Source organism: Spodoptera frugiperda, chromosome 8 (genome assembly GCF_023101765.2).
Source record: "Spodoptera frugiperda isolate SF20-4 chromosome 8, AGI-APGP_CSIRO_Sfru_2.0, whole genome shotgun sequence".
Classification (NCBI taxonomy): Eukaryota; Metazoa; Arthropoda; class Insecta; order Lepidoptera; family Noctuidae; genus Spodoptera; species Spodoptera frugiperda.
Window position 1 is genome coordinate 6,862,637 of NC_064219.1, and position 21,756 is coordinate 6,884,392.

Here is a 21,756-nt window from a genome sequence, read left to right on the forward strand (position 1 = left end):
ATATTTTACTAGCGACCCGCCCCGGCTTCGCACGGGTGCAATGCTGATATACTAAATACGCTACAGAAAAACTGTGAACGTTGTTTATAAAAAAACATAGCGGCCCGCTCCGGCTTTGCACGGGTTTAAAATATGTAACTCACTGAAAAAATGATAAAATCAATCCAGTAGATTTGATTTATTCATTTACTGCCCGTAGCCCGCACGCGTTTTTGGAGTACTTAAAACAATTCCCCTTTCCTTATCTTTGGAATATCTTTTATACACAATATTTTCACTTTTTTTTACATTTTTACTTTTTTTTACAATTTTTTAACATTTTTACTTTTTTTTAAATTTTTACCTATTTATTTTACAACAATAATTAATATATTACAGAATATCTTTATACGCGCTATTTATAGGCACGCTGCCGCCGCGCCGCGTCGCCGTAAACGCTACGTTCCGCAATTTTTAAATCAGTACATCTTCAAAAATATTGATTTAAATCAGATGCTGTAAAAGGCCAAATAGATCTATATTAAATCAACAATGTATTTAAGGTATTTAATTGGATAAGGATTAATGCTGTATTGGTTAAAATCGCTTCGAATATTAGTCATTATTTGTCGTAAAAAGTAAATGACAAAAAAATTTTATTGTGGGATATCCATAAGAGATAGACATATACCATCGCGGAGTTTTCTGTAGACCTTTTCATTGTGTACAATACTTAGTACATTATTTTGATAAATCTCGTAGGATTCAGCCTGCGTTTGCAATGTAAGCGGAAAAAATGTAATTATTTGCGACATCACATTAGAAACCTCAAAAATAACAGTATTTGTCCACTATTTAATGGATGATATTATACATAAAAACCTTCCTCATGAGTTACTCTATCTATTAAAAAAAACCGCATCAAAATCCGTTGCGTAGTTTTAAAGATTTAAGCGTTCATAGGGACATACAACATACATGACAGAAAAAGCGACTTTGTTTTATACTATGTAGTGAAGCATAATATCGAAACATATCATATACGGTACCGTAAAACATGGCAACTTTACCATATTTTAGAACAAAACACGAAATATATTTTTAACCATAAGACGCATAGAAACCAAAACTATATATTTAGAATTGCAGTCTATCTGGCTCACTTTACCGTAATCGTCATTAAATACAAACACTTATTTTAGCCGTAGTAAAGAAAAAACAACATGGGTAAAGATACCAAATTTTTGGCAACTTTACCTACGCGCCGTATTCATCGTGTATTGCATATTGAACAGTTGTTGAGGTACAGAGGGCTTCATCTAGGACTACTTCGTATTAAAATGCAAACAGTATGAGGAAATCTATAAAGATAACGGCTACACAGACATTAGGGAAAGTTGCCACGGGTTTCATCGTAATTTACATACAAATAATTTGTTACGCTCGGGGTTGTCAAAAAAGGAGGAACTTTTTTATGACATGTATATTTAAAAAAAAATTAATAAACCTTAAACCTAAAGTAAAAAAACGCACAAATTTCTAACATAAATATTATTCCTTTTTAAACTAAATTAAGTTCTAAAATTTTAAGTATTTATGTTTAAAATTGTAAAAAAGGCTACAAAATAATGTTTAATCCTTGACTTTTTAATTTTATGACTTCACTATCTCCATAGCTAATTATAACATCACTTCCGTATAATTTTTATAGTGTCTAGCTCCGAGTTTTCTGCGGTTTTGTTTCATGGGAGCCATTTTGGCTGTAAAACAAAAGGTATTATTAAATACATTATATCTTATCATCCAGGATATTCACTATTATGCTGTGAAATTTAGGTATTCGAAAATGGTTACATACACACAAACAAGGAAAAAACCATTTATTGCCACGGCCTGCTTTGTGGCAACTTTACCTAACCTGTGTCAACATTACCGAAGCGATTATTTATCAATAAATTAAAGAAAAAGCAATTGCTGACATTACAACAGTAATCCCAACTATAATATACATACAAGATCAAAATTTCACTCACCTGTGACAAATAGTTAAGGCTCTGTAAGCACAATTTAGGAACAACTAACTTTTAGCTCATTTTCACGCATACATTGTGACGGCCATTACTGGCATAATAGCAGTCTTACGTCTACGCAAAATATAGTAAATATTTCCTTTTAATGTCTAAAAAATACTTCTATTACAAAACAGAATTCTAGTGGGTAGATTTTTAGATAATTGAGTTTATACCGAATACCTATAGTATGGTAAAGTTGCCAAGGGCCCGGTAAAGTTGCCATAGTTTACCGGTAACTCTTTTGTTTTAGTTACAAAAACACAATTTATTTCACAAAACATTCATAACTTTTTCCAATTTCAAATATCTATTTTATATTTCGAATATGTATTTATTTATTCATTTTTCGAACAGAGCGCCTCCGTCGTCCAGTAGCCTTCCAATCTGAGGGTGGTCAGATTGTGACTTCAAATAACAATGCTGATACGGAGCGGGTGCTCGGGGCGGTGTCCCTGGCATTTGCAGCACTCGCCGGTCTCGCTGTCACAGCGCTGCTACTGGTATTAGTTGCGAAACGAAGGTATGTTGGAGTATTTTAGTTAATATCCATATTATTTTGAAAAGTGATGATGATAATTGTTGTTGTAAGGTATCTCATGCGAAGATTGTTAGTTGGGATGCGCTATTTTCGATCGTCCAATCAAAAATGTACCTTGTTCGTAAATTTAAAAATATTCTTCTTTATTTCCTAAAAGCTCTTTTTTTTGAGGGGAAAAATCATCCAATGACTTCTTCCACCTTGGGTGGGGCAAGAGGTAGTGTCAGACTCTTACTGACTCGAAACTACCCCGTTCCTTCTACTGCTTTGAGCCGGTAGCCTCTTACGATGTTCGCAGCTTCGGAGTGCGAAGAGCTCTGCCACACTATTTAAAAATTTGAATGGTTTGCTTTTGACAGTTAATAATACAATAAATATTTCAGTTCGTTGGTCCTTTAGTTCAATTAGTACCGTAGTTTTAGTCATTCCAAAACGTATATTACGAGCAGCTATTCTTATTTTGACAAAACAAAAACCGTTCAAAGCATTTTATCTGTAGGTAAATAAATTCCGACCTGAGTAAAAATAAAACCTTTCTGATGTAGAATATCATAAAGGTTTTATATGAAGCATAGCTAGAAATGTCAATATACGTGATGTACGCACCAATGATAGGGGAAGGGTCCCTTGACCTCCCGATACCAATCTTTGGCGCGTGAAAATCACGAATTGTTCTGCGGAAAAATGGTTGGACACAAAAATATTATGTGTTCTATAAAATATGGTGTGCGATCAGGAGGCTTTTTGGTGGTTTATAGCCTGCCTAGACTGAGGTTTTCTACTTTTTATTTTATTGGGTCTTTTGTCAATGCTACGGAAGAGTTGGGTTCCTTTTATCCCGTGCACATGTGTAAGACGTGACTAGTTTTCAGTTAGTTAGAGTTTGTTTCCCTTTAGGAAGATGAAAGGATCTGCATTCCTTAAGAAGACTATGACAATTGCTTAATACTTACATACTGGTGGTAATAGACTTATGATACTAAATCGATTTGTATGCTTTTCGTTGTCAAGTCTGTTGCCAAGTCTTTAGAGTAAAGACATTAAAAACAAAAGTAAAATTTAAAAAGTAAGTCAAAACAGCGATGAAAGTATATTGTAATATCGTATCGTTCAGATCAGGTTTCTCATTGTTTACTCCGATAAATTGGAAGTATTCGATGTACTTATATTCCTATAGTATTGTGAGAAGGGCCTATTTCTTGAATCCTGTATAAATACATAATATTAAATAAGATAAATGTAGACGTATTGGGAACACGGGGCTTGTGTAAATCACTCAGCGCGACCCACTTACAATTGAAGACTTCGCTTTGGCTATAGGCACGAACAGCTCAAACAATTTCCTTATTTCTTGGTATTATAACGAAATTATACTTTAATTCAATGTAAATTGACGAAAATGTTGCATTCCTTTTTAATATTATTGTGGTTTCTGCTATGTTTCATTTAAAGATGCCATATTGTTGTTACATCGCCGTATCCAATGTTTTCATAAAACTTATTGCTTCACATAGCGTAACATATTGTCTATTTGACTGTATGGTACAAAATAGATATAAAGTAATGGTAGTCATATAATGGGTCAGTACAATATTTTTTCTTAAGATTAATGAGATGATCGAAACGAGAGCACCTTCGGCGCTCTGACTAGTTGCTTTATTGTAATCAGCAAATCACGGCGCCAAACACGGTGTCGTTTCAATCTCGTTCAACGTAAAAGAAACTCGTACTAAGCCTTTTAAACTTGTATATTATATTGTATACTGAATCAACAGCTTAGTCTACATAATGATATTTAACCAAACCCTCTCCTCTTCCTAGCACATTATGGCCTTGTGGGGGTACAGCAGATGAAGAGACTAGACGCTGCAGTCACTCAGTGGCCAGCACCGACAAGTCAGTCTGTCCGGAACAGCAGAACATCAGGAACTGCCAACATGACTACAAACATGACAAACTGTCACCTGCTTCTGGTAAGTGTTCCCAAATGTATCTATACAATCTTAAAAACTACAAGATATAATTTAAAAAACTAAAAAACCCGACTGCGTTTCTTTATAACATGAAAATTAAAAAACCCTAAAACAAGAAAGTCATCGTAAAATTGAAGCAGTCGGGACCCATTCTGAACATGAAGACTTAGTGAGATATACAGCTGACTTTCTAGACTGGCTTTCTAGACCAAAAACACCTCCTTCTGGCGCAGTCGGGTAAAAAGAGTCAACTCTATTTTAAAAGGCCGGCATCGCACTTGATATCAGATTTCTAGTGCCCATGGACTTTGTATCAACATAATCCATAGCTACACTTACCCATCAAGGGACCAGGCAAGTATTGTTATCCCATTAGACTGCACGGTTGGTGCGGTGGCTGGGCAACCAGCTGCCGCGCAGCGCGTGGCGTTTTCGATTCCCGCACGGAGCAACTCTTTGTGTGATCCACTAATTATTGTTTCGGGTCTGGATGTTATGTGTATGTGAACTTGTATGTTTGTAAACGCACCCACGACATAAGAGAAAATCTTAGTATGGGGCAAAGTTTAATTAAAATAATAATTTGGTATATTTAGCTCCTTTTACTTCACATTTCCATTTAATAAATCACTTGAAGATCTGACAGACGACTAAAATGTAATGAAAATTCAAACAATATTGAATGGTAAATGGATACTGACAGTGTTTTGATATAAATAAGAGTTATTTCGACCATTGTTGCGTTGATGGTTTACGTGTATTAAATTATTGCTAAATAGAATAATAGAGTAATCTATCAGGAACTCAAAGCTTTGGGTCGATATTATGAATATTATTTAGCTCTGTTACTATTTAAATTGAATCATTTAATGACTAAACGTTCTAAATATTTTATATGGCTCAGCAGTTCATTTTAAAAAAATGTTTTTATAAAATAAGTAGGTGTCATCTTTTGACCATTATCCCTCTAATTTGGCACTCTAGAAACAGGTTTGATTCCCGATTCAGGCAAAGTATTATAGATGTTTTTCGGTTTTTCCAAAAATGTCTCTGTAAACTGAACCTCTGTTTTTGCATTTCCTTTTAATAAGTAATAATATGTTTCACAAAAGATGTGTACGAGATAAGTCCGTACGCGACGTTCGCTGTGGGGGGCGAGGCAGCTACGGCCGCAACTTTGGACCACACGCTGCAGTTCCGAACTTTCGGCCATCGGGACAATGACGCACCGCCACATCGACCGTGCAGAAAGCACCCACAACGACATCGGGAAAGGGCTGAAGGTGAGGCAAAGAGAAAGATACTGCTAAAGACAATGACAAAAATTATTAAATTCTAATTTAAATTTAATCTTTTGACCGCTACACAGTCACGTTAAGAGGATTTGTCGACTTTTGGTTTGCCAAAACAGGCTCTACGGATATTAAATGTTAATAAACGGATTGTAAAAAATATATTAATTTATTCACTTTGATTGTGATTTATTATGTTAAAAACAGAGTGATTTCGACGGTACGAGTATTTATACAGGGCTGAATGTTAAATGCACGCTTTTTACTGTCTGAAAAGTAGCGGTTAAAAGGTTGAATGTGAATTGTTACATATCATGGTAAAATGATCATGCAGTCTCTTTCAGATCACGCATCGATTTCATCAGATAGAAACATCGAAATTAAACAGTCACGTGGTAGATAAATAGTTTTGTAGATCAAATTTTAAAGTTCTGATTTACCAGCTACCTACATCATTTAGTTACGTAATTGATGTTTCTATGTAATTCAGAATTTTAAGTATAACTTATTCTTTTTTTAACGAAACAATACTCGAATTTATATACTTGATTAAATTCTGCTAGAGTTAATCTAGAGAGTAAAATAAGTAGGATAAAATTAAACCTTTACTACTGTTACTCTTACGTGTTACTACAATATTGAATGAACTTTGTCAATGAATGTTCTACTTGAACATCGAAAAGTATTTATTAATCTTTTGGAGAGTAGTTGTCAACGAAAAGACATCCGAATGTTTCGGATTTCGCCCAGCAACGCTACTCCAAAACTAAATCCATTTACCTTTGTGACGACCGTCTCCGTACGGTTTTGACATAGTTAAGCACTTTAATCCTTGTTTAGTGGTAGGCAGCTTAGAAGCATGAAGATTTCCATGGTAAATCTCCTTTAAGCCCTCGGATTTAAGGTTCAGATTCATCTGTCATCAAGATTTTTTTTCAGATCAACCTCATCTTGGTGTTGTGTCTATGTGTTGTAGATGACAATAGAATAATAGTGAATGAATATTGTCTGTTGAATAGTTTGGTATGTGTAACAGTGGAGAAGCACCACTCGGAGTGCGAGCTGCAGCAGCTGAGCCGGTATGAGAAGGTGCGACCGAGGCACTGCGCACCGACCTCATACTGCGTGCCACTCGCTCATCATGGTAAGTTCAAATTTAGATATAGGTAGTTTAGCAAAGAGTGGGATTCTTTGTCAGAGTCTGTGTTTCGTGATGCCCTATACCTGGGTATGTTCAAGCCTCGAGTGAATAGATTGTTAATGGGCAGGTGTGTTCCATCTTAAACCGCATCATCGCATACCATCAGGCGAGATAGTGGCCAAGCTCCAACGCTACTATACTTTAATATTATAAATGCTTAAGTTTTTTTTTCTAAGTCTTTGTGTGTATATGAGTTACTCATGTATATGAGTTATCACGTCAATACGGATGAAAGGATCGGAATGAAATTGGTAGAATATGGTCTGGATTAACACATAGGCTACTTTTTATTCTACGGGAACGCAAGCAACTACTACTAACAACCGCGTAGGTAGATCTGACAAAAAGATTACGTGAAAAATTCAACATTACCTTCGCGGAACTCGGGAAAGGATTACTGACTGTATTTGTATTCCTTTTCTTATAAGACATTCTTTAGATCTTACGTAGGTGTTGGAATCTATCCACTACTTACAAATCTGTACACCTGGTACTGTTATTATTTTCCTATAATATTTAGGTATATGGAAATCTGGACATAAAAATTGAGAGGTGATTTAGCATTTTTTGCAACAATAATGTAGTAGAACTACTCATCGTAAGCAGCCTGATTTTTGTATTATTTTATGTTGGTATCCATCATAATAGATCAACTATCAAGAACTTTTTAAAGCACTACACAATTGCTATGTATTTATTATATTTAAATTGAATATCAACTTAATTAGATTGTGTCAAATGTCCAACATTTGTCTTAAAAAAATATCTCATGAATACATTGTTCTAAATGATTAACTGACTGTTTTATAAACTATGAATACTTTATCCTTAGCTAAAGGTGCACTGTCAGCAAGTATGCTTGGTGCGGGCGGGAGCGGTGGCGGGAGCGGGAGCGGCGGCGGTTGCGGCAGCGGTGGCGGTTTATCCGAAGTGTACGCTGGCGACTCAAGCGCAGAGTCAGGCCCTGGCTCGCTGTCTCCCCGCACGCATCATGAACACAGCTAGCGCGCAGCCAGCCTGCTGCCCAGCTCAGTGACATCTACCATATCGTAAGCCACGGAAACTTAGCTATAATGGCTCATACATTTAGGAACTACTAAATGGTCACTTTTTGTAACAATTTAGGGGTGATTTCCATCTATAACCTTTGCTGTTTTAAAAGTTACCAGGATGAGAGATCCTTAAATGACGTCACAACTCACAACCGACAATGACATTTTACTTCTCTTTGGGATTTTCTGACCTTGCCTTTTGTAATGAGACTTGAGACTTCTTTTTAGTGGCGCCACTGTAGCTTAAAGATCTGTCAAATGAATGACCATTTGCGACACTAGCGCCCCTAGGGACATGAAGTGGAAAATCCTTAATTAATGCTTCTAGGATTTTAAATTATTATCAGTCTCCATTATTTTTTACGTAAAATCGTGTATCTTTTGATGTAAAACATCACTGACAAAATTAAATGAGAAATAAACAAAACTCCAAGCCCTTATGTACCACATTACCTATATAACACACTCCCCGTTTGTGCCAAACAATTCACTGCCTATAGTATCAATATTTAAGACTTATTTTACAACGAATGATTTTGTACTTGATGCTTTTTGGAACTGAGTTTTTTGGATTTGTATTAATTTTTACTTATTTATATTGTATGTTTTTACTACATATTAAATCAACGTGTGTATCTACTTACCTTACTATTATAAAACTGGATAAGACACTTTTTCCTCTTTATTTAAGTATACAATAAAGTTTTTAAGCATAATTATTATTTATTAAGATGCAAGCGTAAGCAAAAATAGCCATTTCCATTTTAAAGATTAATTCAACGTAGTCAACATGCTATAAAACTCGGAATTGGGTTGTTAGGAATTAAAACTTTTTTTATTTATTCGCTGTACGAAAGTTTCTCGATGTTTTTATTCCAATATTGGTTTCGTTAGTCTGGAGCGATGATTGATTACTATTCCAATAAAAGTTGATGAATACTGGCAGCATTCCCTATTTCTTCTACTACCAATTTGCTAATACCAGTCTACTTAGTAAGCCCTAGTTTAATAGGACAACATGGTCGTATTATTAGTCGCACCGCAAACATAATTATAGTATTAATATTTGCATTTATATAGCCTTGTACCCAAATGATTTTTTACCTGAGTAAACTTTTTTGGAGGGGAGGAAATTATTCAATGGCTTTTCCAGCTTTGGGTGAGAAGAGTGAGTGAATTTTAGAATTTGAAATTTAGAATTTTACTGACTAAAAACTACCCCTGTTCTTTGAGCCGGAGCCCCGGTAAACCTACTAGGTAGTCTGCAGCTCCCCCGATAAATCTAGTTCGATATTTTTGATCATTTACATTCCATAAAAACTGTAGTTAATATTAACGCGATAGAAATGGAGAAAAACTACACACTACCCGTTTGTGCCAAACAATCCACTGCCTATAGTATCAATAATTAAGACTTATTTTACAATGAATGATTTTGTACGCGATGCTTTTTGAAACTGAGTTTTTGGGATTTGTATTAATTTTTACTTATTCAACCGAATCGAAATGGAACCGAATGATATGTCATTACTATAGCGCGATTAATCATGCAATCATAGTGTCCTAGTAAAAAAAGGGCCTTTGATATTTACTGGAATAATTTCCCATATATGATAAGCATAATATCAAGTGTTAAAACCTATTTAATATTACTAAACAGTTCATATAGCATTATGTATTGTATACCAATAATATTTCATCGTCTTCAATCGATATAAGGTTTAATTGTAATGTCTCACGCCGTGTGTTTGTTGGGACTTAACATTTTTTAATTCACTGTTTTTTTGATGATTTTTCTATTTTTCGTCTACCTAGTTTGTGTCCGAGTCTTTTTTTCTTCCGAATTCTTTAAGAAAAGTACTTAAGTAGAAAGTATTTGTTTTCTTATGAAAATAAAAATACGTGTCTAATGTTTTGAAATAATCTACAAGACGGACATTAAAATATAAATTAGTCATCTACCCTATTGTCTTTAAGTTTGAATTGTATTTTGCATGATTCCTTTTGGTTTTTAAAACGTAGCTATTTAACAAATGGCTTATAATCTCATACATGGCCAAGCCTAACACGTTTATAAAAGTGTAAACACAATCTCGAGACGCCATTTTGTGTAGCGCGAATATTATCAAGTTTACTCCTAATAAATACACGGCTAATAGCTGTTAAAAGTAGCTAGTTAACTATGTGGAAGATAATAGTTAATATAACATCACGCCTCGTCCCTGAAGGGATAAGCAGAGGTGGGATAAAATGTCTGATTTTCGCTAGTTAGTTATGTTAAATATTGCGTCAATGGATGACTTGTAATGTGTTATGATTGGGCTTTGGACAGATTGAAGTAATGTTAGCTTGAAAAGTTACATATAAAGAGGAGTTTTTAATCTCAAATGGTTCTAAAGACGCGAGGTGTTAATCATAACTAACAGTCATACTGCCGCACTCAGAGACATTTAATGTTTACTTAAACTATGCCTCAGTAACGATTTTGTATCGAAAGCAATCGCTAAGGACTGGGTTAAGTAACCATTAAATCACTCTGAGTACGGCGGTAAGCTTTTATAGGCCTATGTACCATTGAACGTAAAATCACGAGGTTTTCAACAACTGTTTTTGATATTATTGTCTGAATATGAGGACAGACTGTAATATAACTTAACTAGCGAAAATGTTATATTTTATTAGTCAATAAATAACATGTAAATACCTAACTATATAGTCGGACTGATGTGTAATATCTACGTTAATTCGGAGCTTACATTTTGTAAATAAATTTTGTAGATAAATTACGAACTCTAGTCAATTTTTATTAAATGTTTTTATGACAATATAATTGTATTGTGTAAATAACGAATTACATAAGTATCTAATGATATATGTGACAATCTGTTTCATGTAAAATAAATCTATTTATCGCGATCATTGGTTTTATTTACTTCTGTATGTTACTTTTATGTGTAAATCCCTGTGGAGATCGTGTCTATATATGTATATGCTTGTATGGAGAAAGGATTGCGTGATGAGTATGTAAAATATTATGTACTCGGTTAGGTTAGGTTAAATAATGTAATATTTTTTGTTATGATACAACATAGGTGTTAATATTATTACTAATGCAAATCACATGATGTTTTTACAATAAAGTTAGTTCGCGGTCAGTGACCGTAACAACCCTAATAATACTGTACTACGCCCGAAAATAAACCCCAGGTGATCGATCAACGAGTTGATCAGATTTGTAGGTAATTGAGAATTTAACAATCGAACCTCAATGTTAAAGTCAAAGCATTTATTTCAATTTATCCTAAATTAGGCACTTTTGAAACGTCAAATTGAATTGTCCGTCAGTCTATCTGTCAGTGAAGCTAGGTGTTCATAACACTTCTTACATCTTGATCAATTCTTAAGAAGTTTATTAGTTGGAATCAATAAATGAACGAGATATTGTTCGATAAAACCATACTTCATATAACATGATAAATAAGTCAATAATCTAGTCCTATAAAAAGACAACTACCATCAGCATTACTTATTAAATTCCTATAAAGGACTTCGAAGATATTCAAGCGAGACTTTAATATTATTAGACAAAGGAGCGCTTTGGAAAAACGCAACTTTGTAGCTAGTAGCTACGAGGTCCGGGACAGATTCCAATATGAGACATTCCGGGAACGCTGTACCGGCCCGGAATCCCGGGTTCCCGGGATCCTCTATCGATATTACCTCTAGTTTCCAAGATAGGTCCGGCTCCCTTGATACTGTGGCTAGATTCCTTTGACAAATGTCTATGTAGATAGTATATTGATATCTAATGTGAAATATAGATTTGTGAGAATAAATTTATGTATATTTAAGTTATGTATGTTGTTAAAGATCAATAGCCTAAGTGATCGTAAATGCGTCTACTTGAATGAGGTTTCGTTTGATTTGATTTATGACTGGTTTTTGTTAGTTCACGTTCACTTTACAAGTTCTTCTTATAAAACCGATAAAATTTGCTAGAAGCACAAGTACGGTATCTTGAAACCATATAAATTGTGTTAAAAGTCACTTACAATTATGATAACTGTCTACCAATACCTAAATAAGTGTAACGTTATCAATAGTAATATTTCACCCGATTGTACGAAAGGTATTGTTAATATATGATTGATTAACAGATAGTTTCAGAAACATACTTGCATATAAAATTTTGACGCATTTTTAAGAAGCTTGTGTACCTCTATATTCTATTTTTATTAAGCAAATCTATAGTAGAAATGCTGGCCCAGTGGTTTAAGACGATAGCTTCTCATGCATGAAGGTGCGGGTTCGAAACCCCAATGCGACTTCTTCCGAGTTATATGTACTTTTAAAGATTATTTAGACACCACTGACATATGGTAAAAGAAAAACATCACGGTGAAACCTGGGTTTATAACTCAATGAACGTGGTGATTAATGTTCAAACGTTCTCCATGTGAGAAGAGGCCTTTGCTCAGCAGTGGACACTTATAGGTTGTTGATGTATGTATGTAAGTATAAGTCAGATACCCAGGTTATTGAAACTGGTCGTTAATAACCATAAAATATATAAAGAGTTGCCCTCACCCATCTGTTCCCCATTGCAACATTGAATCAAGTCTGCTTTTAAATTGCTTTTTAAACTGGTGAGGGCAGATAAGCGGCTCATGCTTTTTAATATTCGCACCGAACTGTTATTGTAATGCAATATGGACGAAAATACAATAAAATATTGTGAACTGTAAAGTAAAATGATTGGCAGAGGTGTATATTCACAATGTAACACCCACTTTTCAATAGTTATGTTATGAGTTCCAATGTAATGATTGATGTCTTTTGTTATGCCCCGAACATAATTCGAAACTTATTACTGAGAACTTTTCAAAACAGCGCTACCAAGTTCCAAATTCCAAGCACAATGATACTATGTCCGACCTGGCAATCGAATCCGAGACTTCTGGCTTGACAGTTACGCTTACTGGACCTTTAACCAAAGCAACGAGGCACAAACTATAGCTTTATGAAATGTAAGCTTTACATGTAGGTATGTAAAAAGTAAAATAAGCAACATTTCACATTAAACTAGTATCTAGATAGGTAATACAATAGTACTTTTGGCTTAGAATCGGATAAATAACAACTATGTTGTTTGTCTGAGGTATGACCAAAGTCTCGACCACTATTGTTTACACAAGAGACAAAAATATATTTTAAGCACTATCCCACAAAGATAAATAAATAACGTCCCGTTTCTTACAAAACATAAAACAGCACTACAACATTTTGAACTAAAACATTATTTTTATCTCAACTTTAAGACAGAATAAAGAGGATAAACAAAGAACACACTTTTGTTACGCGAATAGTTTCAAAGTGTTGTACACTGCAAGTATATAAAATGTTCATTGTTCCAGCTCTCCGATATTAATCAGCTAAGCCACAGTGTAGATAATTTCAAGTTATAACTAGCTCCCCTGAAGAATACGCTCTCAGACGCCGGCGGTAATATTTTTTCAGTTTTATTTTCCGATGAAATATTTCATAATCCGTTCATCCAGTGGTCAGTGAAAGGGGGTGAAATGGGGTATCTCCCCCTCTTTCGTAGCGAGTCCATTTAACTAGCCACCCACCACTCGCCCAGCCATCCCCGTGGGGTGGGAACGTCCACGTTTGTTCAGGAAAAAAACGGAAAAATGCTCTCAAACAAAAACACGAATGGAGCGTTCAGCGCGAATCGAAAATTAATTACAGTTTCGTACTGTTTTTTGTATCGGTCCCGTTGTACAAAGCTTTGAATATGAAGTCTTTGAAAGTCACTTTGTACATGAACAACGTTGAATTTGTGTGCCAGCTTCTATTTGCTTGCTGGAAATTTGAAATTCACACACAAAACATAAATAAAAGTTTATGATTTTTTCCCTATATGGCTGCAAACACGCGGATATTCGTTAGCCAGCAAAATTATGCGAAATATATCTCTGATAATAAAGGTGGTTAACTAGTGGTTTCCAATATATTTACACCTGCAACCATTACCTGTTTTCAATTTTTTAAGTGTGGGAGAGCTATACTTTGGCACGAATGGGCCGGCTCGACAGGAGTAATATCACGGCCTCACAGAAAACCGACGTGAAACAACGCTTGCGTTGTACCCTCTTCTCAATCGCGGATTTCCCAACAACCCTTAAATTCCTAGCCCCCAGTAGGCTACCAACGCACTTGTAACGCCTTTGGTGTTTTGGGTGTCTATGGGAGGCGGTGATTGCAAAGAATCAAGTGATCCGTCTACTCGTTTACGGGCTTTTTGCATAAGAAATGATTTTAACATAATGGGTGAACTTCTAGTTTCACCGCTTATCATACAAAAACCTCTAAGTAAATACACACTGCTGAAGCTGAAGCCTCTTCTCGTAAGTAAGGAGAAAGTTTGAGTAGAAATCACCACACTTGTTCAATACGGGTTGGCGATTTCAAACTTATAATTAAAAATTAAGCCTAGCTCCCTCACGATATCTTTTTCTAAATCTAAGTCTAAATGTTCTTAGAAAGTATATATAATTTCGAAAAAGTCACATTCGTACTTGTTAGGCGAGCATCTTAAACCTCCGGGACACCACGACATTTCTGCTAACACTATTTAGCTAACCGAGACGTTAAAGTTATACCTTCTTTGTACCACAAAATCACTATGCCAGTCAAACTCTCATCCTTCCTCCGTAAAAAAAAGCAACGCCACACCTTTTATCCCTGAAGGGGTAGGCAGAGGTGCTCATTACGACACGGAATGCCGCTATAAAATGTACACCCACTTTTCACCATTTGTATTATAAGTCCCATGTAATAGGGGGTGAGCCTATTGCCATATACTGGACACAATTTCAGACTCTGTGCTACTACTGAGAAATTTTCGGAAAACCGAAAACACCCCAGTAATACTTTGCCCGACCCGGGAATTGAACCCGAGACCCCTTGTTCGGCAGTCACACTTGCGACCACTCGACCAACGAGGCAGTCCTTCCTCAGTCTCGTTAAATATTTCATTAAAAAGATTTCGTAATATCATAACTTAATTAAGGACGCTCCGTTTCAATTTGATGTAATTAATAGACCGTTTAATTTAAATATTTTACCAGTTCATTCAATAATGTACGTTTACATAGATTAAATAATTAATGTAATCTTCTTCAATAAATATGGTGATGCAATAATAATTTTATTATCATTTGTATAAAGAAGATTAAAATATTGTTCGAATAAAATTGCGTTGTTTTAAATGTGAATTACGAAGTAAAATTGTATTCAGTTAAATATTATTATAGTAGCTTCATAATATTTTAATAAACAAATCATACTATACTGTGAATAAATTTTTGTCTGACAGATCTGTGATAACTTATTACTACCTAGGTCATTTTATGTTTTGATACAAATGTGTAATTTAATTCAATATGAACCTACCTAACCCTTGATTAACTGGTTTTTCTTCTCTCTCAAATTATTGCATACCTGATTGCTGGAGAAGTGCGAACACCCACAAACCTGAAACATTTCTGTAACCACTGGCTCATAATATAAAACTTTGACTTTGACTTCAAAATAATTATTGGAGGGGATTTTATATGGGGATGAAGGAAACTAAGAAGATATTATCCTTTGTTACTTACGAAAACGAAACTGACGGCTGATTCCCGGTAACTAGCGCCATCTATTAGAATTTAGTAAAACTTCTAAGGGAACGAAAGTTTTCGTTCGCAGCCGACTCAGAACGCTGGTAACTAATGTTGTTTATTTTGCATTTAATTGATGAAATAAATCATAGTGTGTATGTTACGTCAGCTATGTTGCATTATGGAGTGAAGAGTTGTTCACATTTTTCTATGGGTACAATATTTCCAAAAACTAACATTTTCCGCTGATTTATCTTATTCATATTTTTCTACATTTCCATACATTGTTCGACATCTTCATAATACTTAGCACATCATTGCGTTCGATCTTCACCGGTTGGCATCCAATCCTTGGTATCATTGAAAACAATTAAGCATCAAATGACACGTTTTGGCATACCTCTATATCTCTCCCTTAGTTTACATTTATCAATCTTTTCATGTAAACTAAGATTAACTGCCGCACTCAGAGACATTTAATGGTTACTAAAGTAAATTATTTATTACTACGGGTAACGATTCCTTACTTAAACTATTCCTTAGTCACGATTTTGTATCGAAAACAATTGCTAAGGACTGGATTAAGTAACCATTAAATGACATGAGTAACGCGGTAAGGGTGCTTTAAATAATGAAGTGCCTAATTATTTTATTAAATCCAAATATAAATTTCACCAAAGAACGTACCATGTAAAATGTTAATTTCTCCGTACTTGGCTACAATTGTTAAAGTTCGTTGGGAGAAGTAATTATTTGAAGATGAGACGTCTGAAAGACAAAGGCTATATCATTATCTGTGTCCTGAAACTTATAAGCTTTGCATAAGTCAGTCGGGGTTACAACTTACACCGCCAACTTTCATTTTATAATAAGCGAATTCATACCAGTTTTGAGCAAACTTTGTCAGTCTCTAGACTCTAGAGTGACTTGGTATGGTAAATATTTTTAACCGACTTCAAAATGAAAAAGGAGGTTGTATTCGGTATTTTTTATGCAAAGTTTATTTAAAAAAACAGATTTAGGAAGTAGTACCTAAGTAAATAAGATTTGATATATCTTTCATATGGTTTTTTTTAAATAAACGTTGTTCACATACACATAACATCCAGACCCGACAACAATTTATGGATGACACAAAGAGTTGCTCCGTGCGGGAATCGAACCCGCTACATGTTACGCGGCAGCCGGTTGGCCAGCTACCGCGCCAACCGTGCAGTCATGTTATTTTCTTGAGTCGCGTAGAACGCAATGTAACTCGAACCGTGTAAAATATGGTTAATTACCATGGTTATGGTTATTCGATCTCAAACTATCAAAAGCATGAAAATATTATATCCATAGTTTATGAACGAACGCAGATACTTCGACAGGTAAAAGGTCTAGATTTCTCCTAGGACTCTAAAATGCTAACCTAATTTCATCGCTTTTTATGATATTGAGTACAAACACGAAGCTATTAAACTAAAAAAGTAGATAACAAAAAATCGTAGAGCAATGATTGGATATTGGAACTTATCATGATTAGCATAAGTCGGTATGAAAGTAGATCTCATTTTTAATGTACACCGAGACGTATGATGACTGCAGGGATAAATATCTGTGGTCACCATTCTCATTCTTCTCGTAGGTTCATTGACATAGACTGGACAGCAGCGCTCTGTGATAAACCTGCACCTTTTATACTATACCTAATCTCCAACTCTCCTGCCATTTCTCACTTCTCCCACCTTGGACGGAGCGAGAAGAAGTGTCAGAGTCTTACTGACTAAAGTCCACCCCGTTTCTACTCCTGCATTTTGAGCTGGAGCGCCAGTAAACCTGTTAGCTAGGTAGTCCGCAGCTCCGGATCAGGCATCAGCCCTACTGGCTCTCTGAGACGCGCGCGGCACACATGCACCGTACGTACGGATCAACTCTCCTTCTAGGCATGGAAGATTATCCTGTTATGTAAAGGAGAATCATAGTCTAGCAGTTCTAACAGCTTAAACTTCACCGTCAGTCATAAAATACATAAACCATTTAGCATAGGAACATTACATACAATAGGTTAGCTAAGTTAGAAACTAAACGTCTTACCTATTTAGACTATAAATCTTGGTCTGAAGGCTGGAATGGTTGAGACAGTCTGCGGAGTTCAGCCACAGTTGCGCCGAATGGTAGCCACTAATGTCCTATAACGTAGTGAGCGAAGTTTACGCCATTTTAGATTTAGATTGTGTGGAAAATAAAGATGTATTTTGCTTGAAGAAAACGGTAAGACAATGTTTCTTTTTTGATCGATTAATTCAGGTAAGAGTTTTCGAGGTCTACATCGAAAACAATTGGGTGTCCGTGATCATGTAACAGCGTTATTCGATCTCTTTCGAGCATTACTCGAAAACGATATAGGTTTCCACGATAACAATCAAGCATTACTCGAAAACAATCGAGCGTCCTGGAAAATGATCTATCGTCCTCGACCATTTTCGAGCGTTACTCGATTACTTTTAAGTGTTCCTCGAAAACTAACGTTAGTAGTATTTCTTTGTAAAACAGCGCGAGCGAAGACGCGTGGTAAAGCTAGTAAATATCAAAATGATGTACATACACAGTATACTTATATAATGTCAGTTAGTAAGTAGTCCATGGTGGTTTAAAAACCATACATTTTATTAATTACGGTGTAAATTACCATCGATCGAGGTGTGCCACCAAATATAGGTAGATGTTCAGCTTAATTGGCTACCTGTTACCAATTATGTTATAAATTAATTAATATTTGTCATTAGGGGCGAGTCTATACCTAACATTAATAGAACAAACTATCAAGGACTTTAACTGCCTCGTTAGTCGAGTGGTTGCAAGTGCGACTGCCGGACAAGTCGCGGGTTTGATTTCCGGGTCGGGCAAAATATTACTGGACAATTCTCGGTTTTTTGAAAATTTCTCAGTAATACAAACGGAGTTCATATTTGTGCCCAGTATATGGCAATAGGCTCATGTAATAGGTACATGGGACTTATAACACAAATGGTGAAAAGTGGGTGTACATTGTATAGCGGCATTACGTGTCCTAATGTGCACCTCTGTCTACCCCTTCGGGGATAAAAAGGCGTGACGTTGTGTTGTTGTATTAAGGAATTTAAAAATGACTGTATATTCGCGTATGACTAAGTATGTTATAGTCGATGTACATGTAAACTGAAAAGTAAATTGAATGAACATAACTGACCTACGACAATCATACTCACCCAATTTTCTAACTGCCAACGAAGCAGTTAAGTAATAGGTTGCCAAACTACCAAGCAAGGGGTCTCGGATTTGAGTTCCGGCAAAATAGCACTCTATTACAAGGGTCTTATAACATTTCTGATCAAAATTGCTTATCACCGCTATACCAGCTACAAAATTGTCCATTGCTAAACATTAAACTCCTCTAAACTCTCGTTTACGTCAACAGAAATATCAAAATTACTTTTAAAGCACCAACTTAAGTTGAAACTGAGCAAGAGTATCTCACGCCTTAAGAAAATCTTTTATCTATCAAGATAACAATGAAATGGCGAGAAATTTTACCGGTCCCCAAATTGCCGCTAATTGGAAACGGCTCATAATTTTACGCTTCAGTAATTTACTTCGTATCTAAATCTTTAAAGTTAATGTAATTTGAAAATCAATGAGAATTCTCTCGCTTTCGAACCTTCATTTTATTTTCTGAATTTTAAGCAAATTATACAATTAAAACACCCTTCGTTCATTCACAATCATTTTACATTTATTTCTTATTGAATTTTTGCATTGTTAGGTACATAAAATATGTAAACAATACGAGTGATATGCTCTGTTTAGCGACGTATCGTGCATATTGGCGTCAAGATAAATATATTACAGAAGTACAGACAGTATATTGCCCCATTGAAAGTGTCATTATATTTACAAAGGTGTAGAAAAAGCCTGATTAAGCCACAAAATAAATTTATTTCCGTAAACATCTAAAAACAAGGAACAACATTTTTTTCGTCTACATTGTCAACGTGTCTACAACAGTGTTTAAAGCTCGCGTGAAAGCATCGAGTGCATTCTAAGTAGCAGCGCAGCGTCGGTCGGTCGGCGTGGTGGTCGGCAGCGCGACTACCTGCAGTATCCCTCACCCTGCAGGAATAACCTGAACGCTTCTGCTATCTTACTCGGCTGCTCCTCCAGCACCATCCCGCAGTCCGAGATGCTCAACCACGACGTCTTGGACGGGTCCAGCCGTCCATTGAACGTCACCGTGTCATCAACATGTGGAGACAAAGCACCGGTCACATTCAGAACAGGCACTTTAATAGTATGCGTCTCCCTTGAGATACTCAGGTCCGTCCTGCGCAAATATGAATCGATGAACATCGCTAGATTGATCGGATTTACATGCGAGAAACTCTCTTTGTAAACTTGCGCTAAGTCATGGTTGCGATCGTCAGTGCTGCGCCCGAAATGATGCCACATTAAATAATCCAGCGCCCCCTGTGTCATGCCACTCGATCGTAGCTGTCGAGTGTTTATTTTCTGATATAGCCATTCAGTCCACCCGGCTTGAGTAGATGTGCAATTAATCAAAACTAGTGCGTCAACCTTTTGAGGACTTACAACAGCATAGCGCGCCAAAATGTTGGCTCCGGCGCCTACTCCAAATCCAATAAAGGATCTTATCCCAAAGTGTCCCAAGATAAAGTCTATTTGGGAAGCCAATGCATCCATGCTAGGATAAGTATAATCCTCGGGCAGCGTGGGGGCGCCCTCCTCCTGTCCCGGTGCGGTTACGTGATAGATACAGAACTTGTCCAATATCGCTCGCATGTCGATGAAATTGAAGAAGGCCTGGAAGTTGGCGGCATAGTTGAGTCCAAGGTCATGGTAAGTGATGATTGCGCGCTTGCTCCGGTCCCCGCGGACGGCGACGAGCAGGTCCCCGCGGGAAGTCCTCACCCTCTCTTCTACGCATGCGCCGTCGTTGTGCAATCGTCTATTTGATGGGAAATGTAATTGAACGCTTTTCAATTCATCTTCGAAATTGTCTGAAGACATCATATTGAGCAGTGCTATGTTCTCATGTACGTGTGTAGGCATCTTTCTGTTAAAATCGAATGGTACTTTCATCAATGTCAATCTCTTTGTTTACTTGTTACGTATCGACCTCCTGTCGGCGTCGAGCCAGGTGTATAATTTCTTCAATTTTCTTAATTAACGCTTGCCATTAGTCACTGTTAACGATCCTGTGCTTGTTACGTGCATACTAAATAACACAATGTCCGTTGTAGATGGTTAAAATGTTTATTTGTCACTGAGTCACAGCATAACACTTTGTTTATGTTAAAATTCTTATTCTATCTGGCAGTATTGTGAACAGACTATGTTATTATGTTGGAATTATCGCAGGAAATGGTCAATAATGCGTTGACCGGGCGAGCGTGAGTTCCAGCGCGAGGTTGATTCGGTACTGCTCGGCTGTTTCCGTCGGCGATCGCGCGGTTCGCGTGTACCTGCTGGCCGACCGCGGCGCACTTCACACTGGTCGGGCGGCTCGCACATGCGTACCGGGCATATCGAATTTTTCCTAGATGTTATGTTTATTAGTTTATCTATCTATGACAATCGATCATTTTAATAGAGGCATAAGTAATAGAGGTAATTTAATTATTACGAATGTACTTCGGTGTACATTTCTAGTCACCTGGGATTTTAAATGATATTAGTACAACCTTTTAACTTTGAAGTTATTATTTTGATAACCTTGACATCTTTTGGGTCAAAGTATTGTATAAATAAACAATTTGATGAGTCAAAGTTATTACGTACGCCCACTCAAGTTTTATAATATTTTATTTTCATTTCTACGAATGTTTTTAAACAATAATTATTATATCATCAAGCTTGTTCAGACCCGAAAGTGCCGGGTAGGAATATAAACAACATAAAGCTGTCAAACAATTTGACAGTACAGGATGAATACTTAACAAAATC

At 36.1% G+C, this 21,756-nt stretch overlaps 2 protein-coding genes across 3 annotated transcripts in view; one reads left to right on the plus strand and one right to left on the minus strand.

Moving 5' to 3' along the window:
- The window catches only part of LOC118275619 (cell adhesion molecule Dscam2), a 120,732-nt gene extending 109,709 nt beyond the window's left edge, over window positions 1-11,023 (plus strand). Inside the window, exons 33-37 of one of the 2 annotated variants that reach the window (XM_035593644.2) lie at window positions 2,406-2,571; window positions 4,411-4,562; window positions 5,675-5,845; window positions 6,891-6,998; window positions 7,888-11,023. In XM_035593644.2, the coding sequence (XP_035449537.2) occupies window positions 2,406-2,571; window positions 4,411-4,562; window positions 5,675-5,845; window positions 6,891-6,998; window positions 7,888-8,060 (770 nt within the window). In that variant the 3' untranslated portion in view covers window positions 8,061-11,023. Of the gene's footprint in view, window positions 1-2,405; window positions 2,572-4,410; window positions 4,563-5,674; window positions 5,846-6,873; window positions 6,999-7,887 lie in introns of those variants that run through there. The other variant, XM_035593645.2, reaches the window with a different exon arrangement.
- Window positions 11,024-19,711: 8,688 nt separating this feature from the next.
- Window positions 19,712-21,248, minus strand: LOC118275656 (protein NDRG3). Its single transcript, XM_035593710.2, has one exon. It carries the CDS (start codon window positions 20,890-20,892, stop codon window positions 19,885-19,887), a length of 1,008 nt encoding a protein of 335 aa, XP_035449603.1. The 5' UTR covers window positions 20,893-21,248; the 3' UTR covers window positions 19,712-19,884.
- Between the last annotated feature and the right edge of the window lie 508 nt (window positions 21,249-21,756).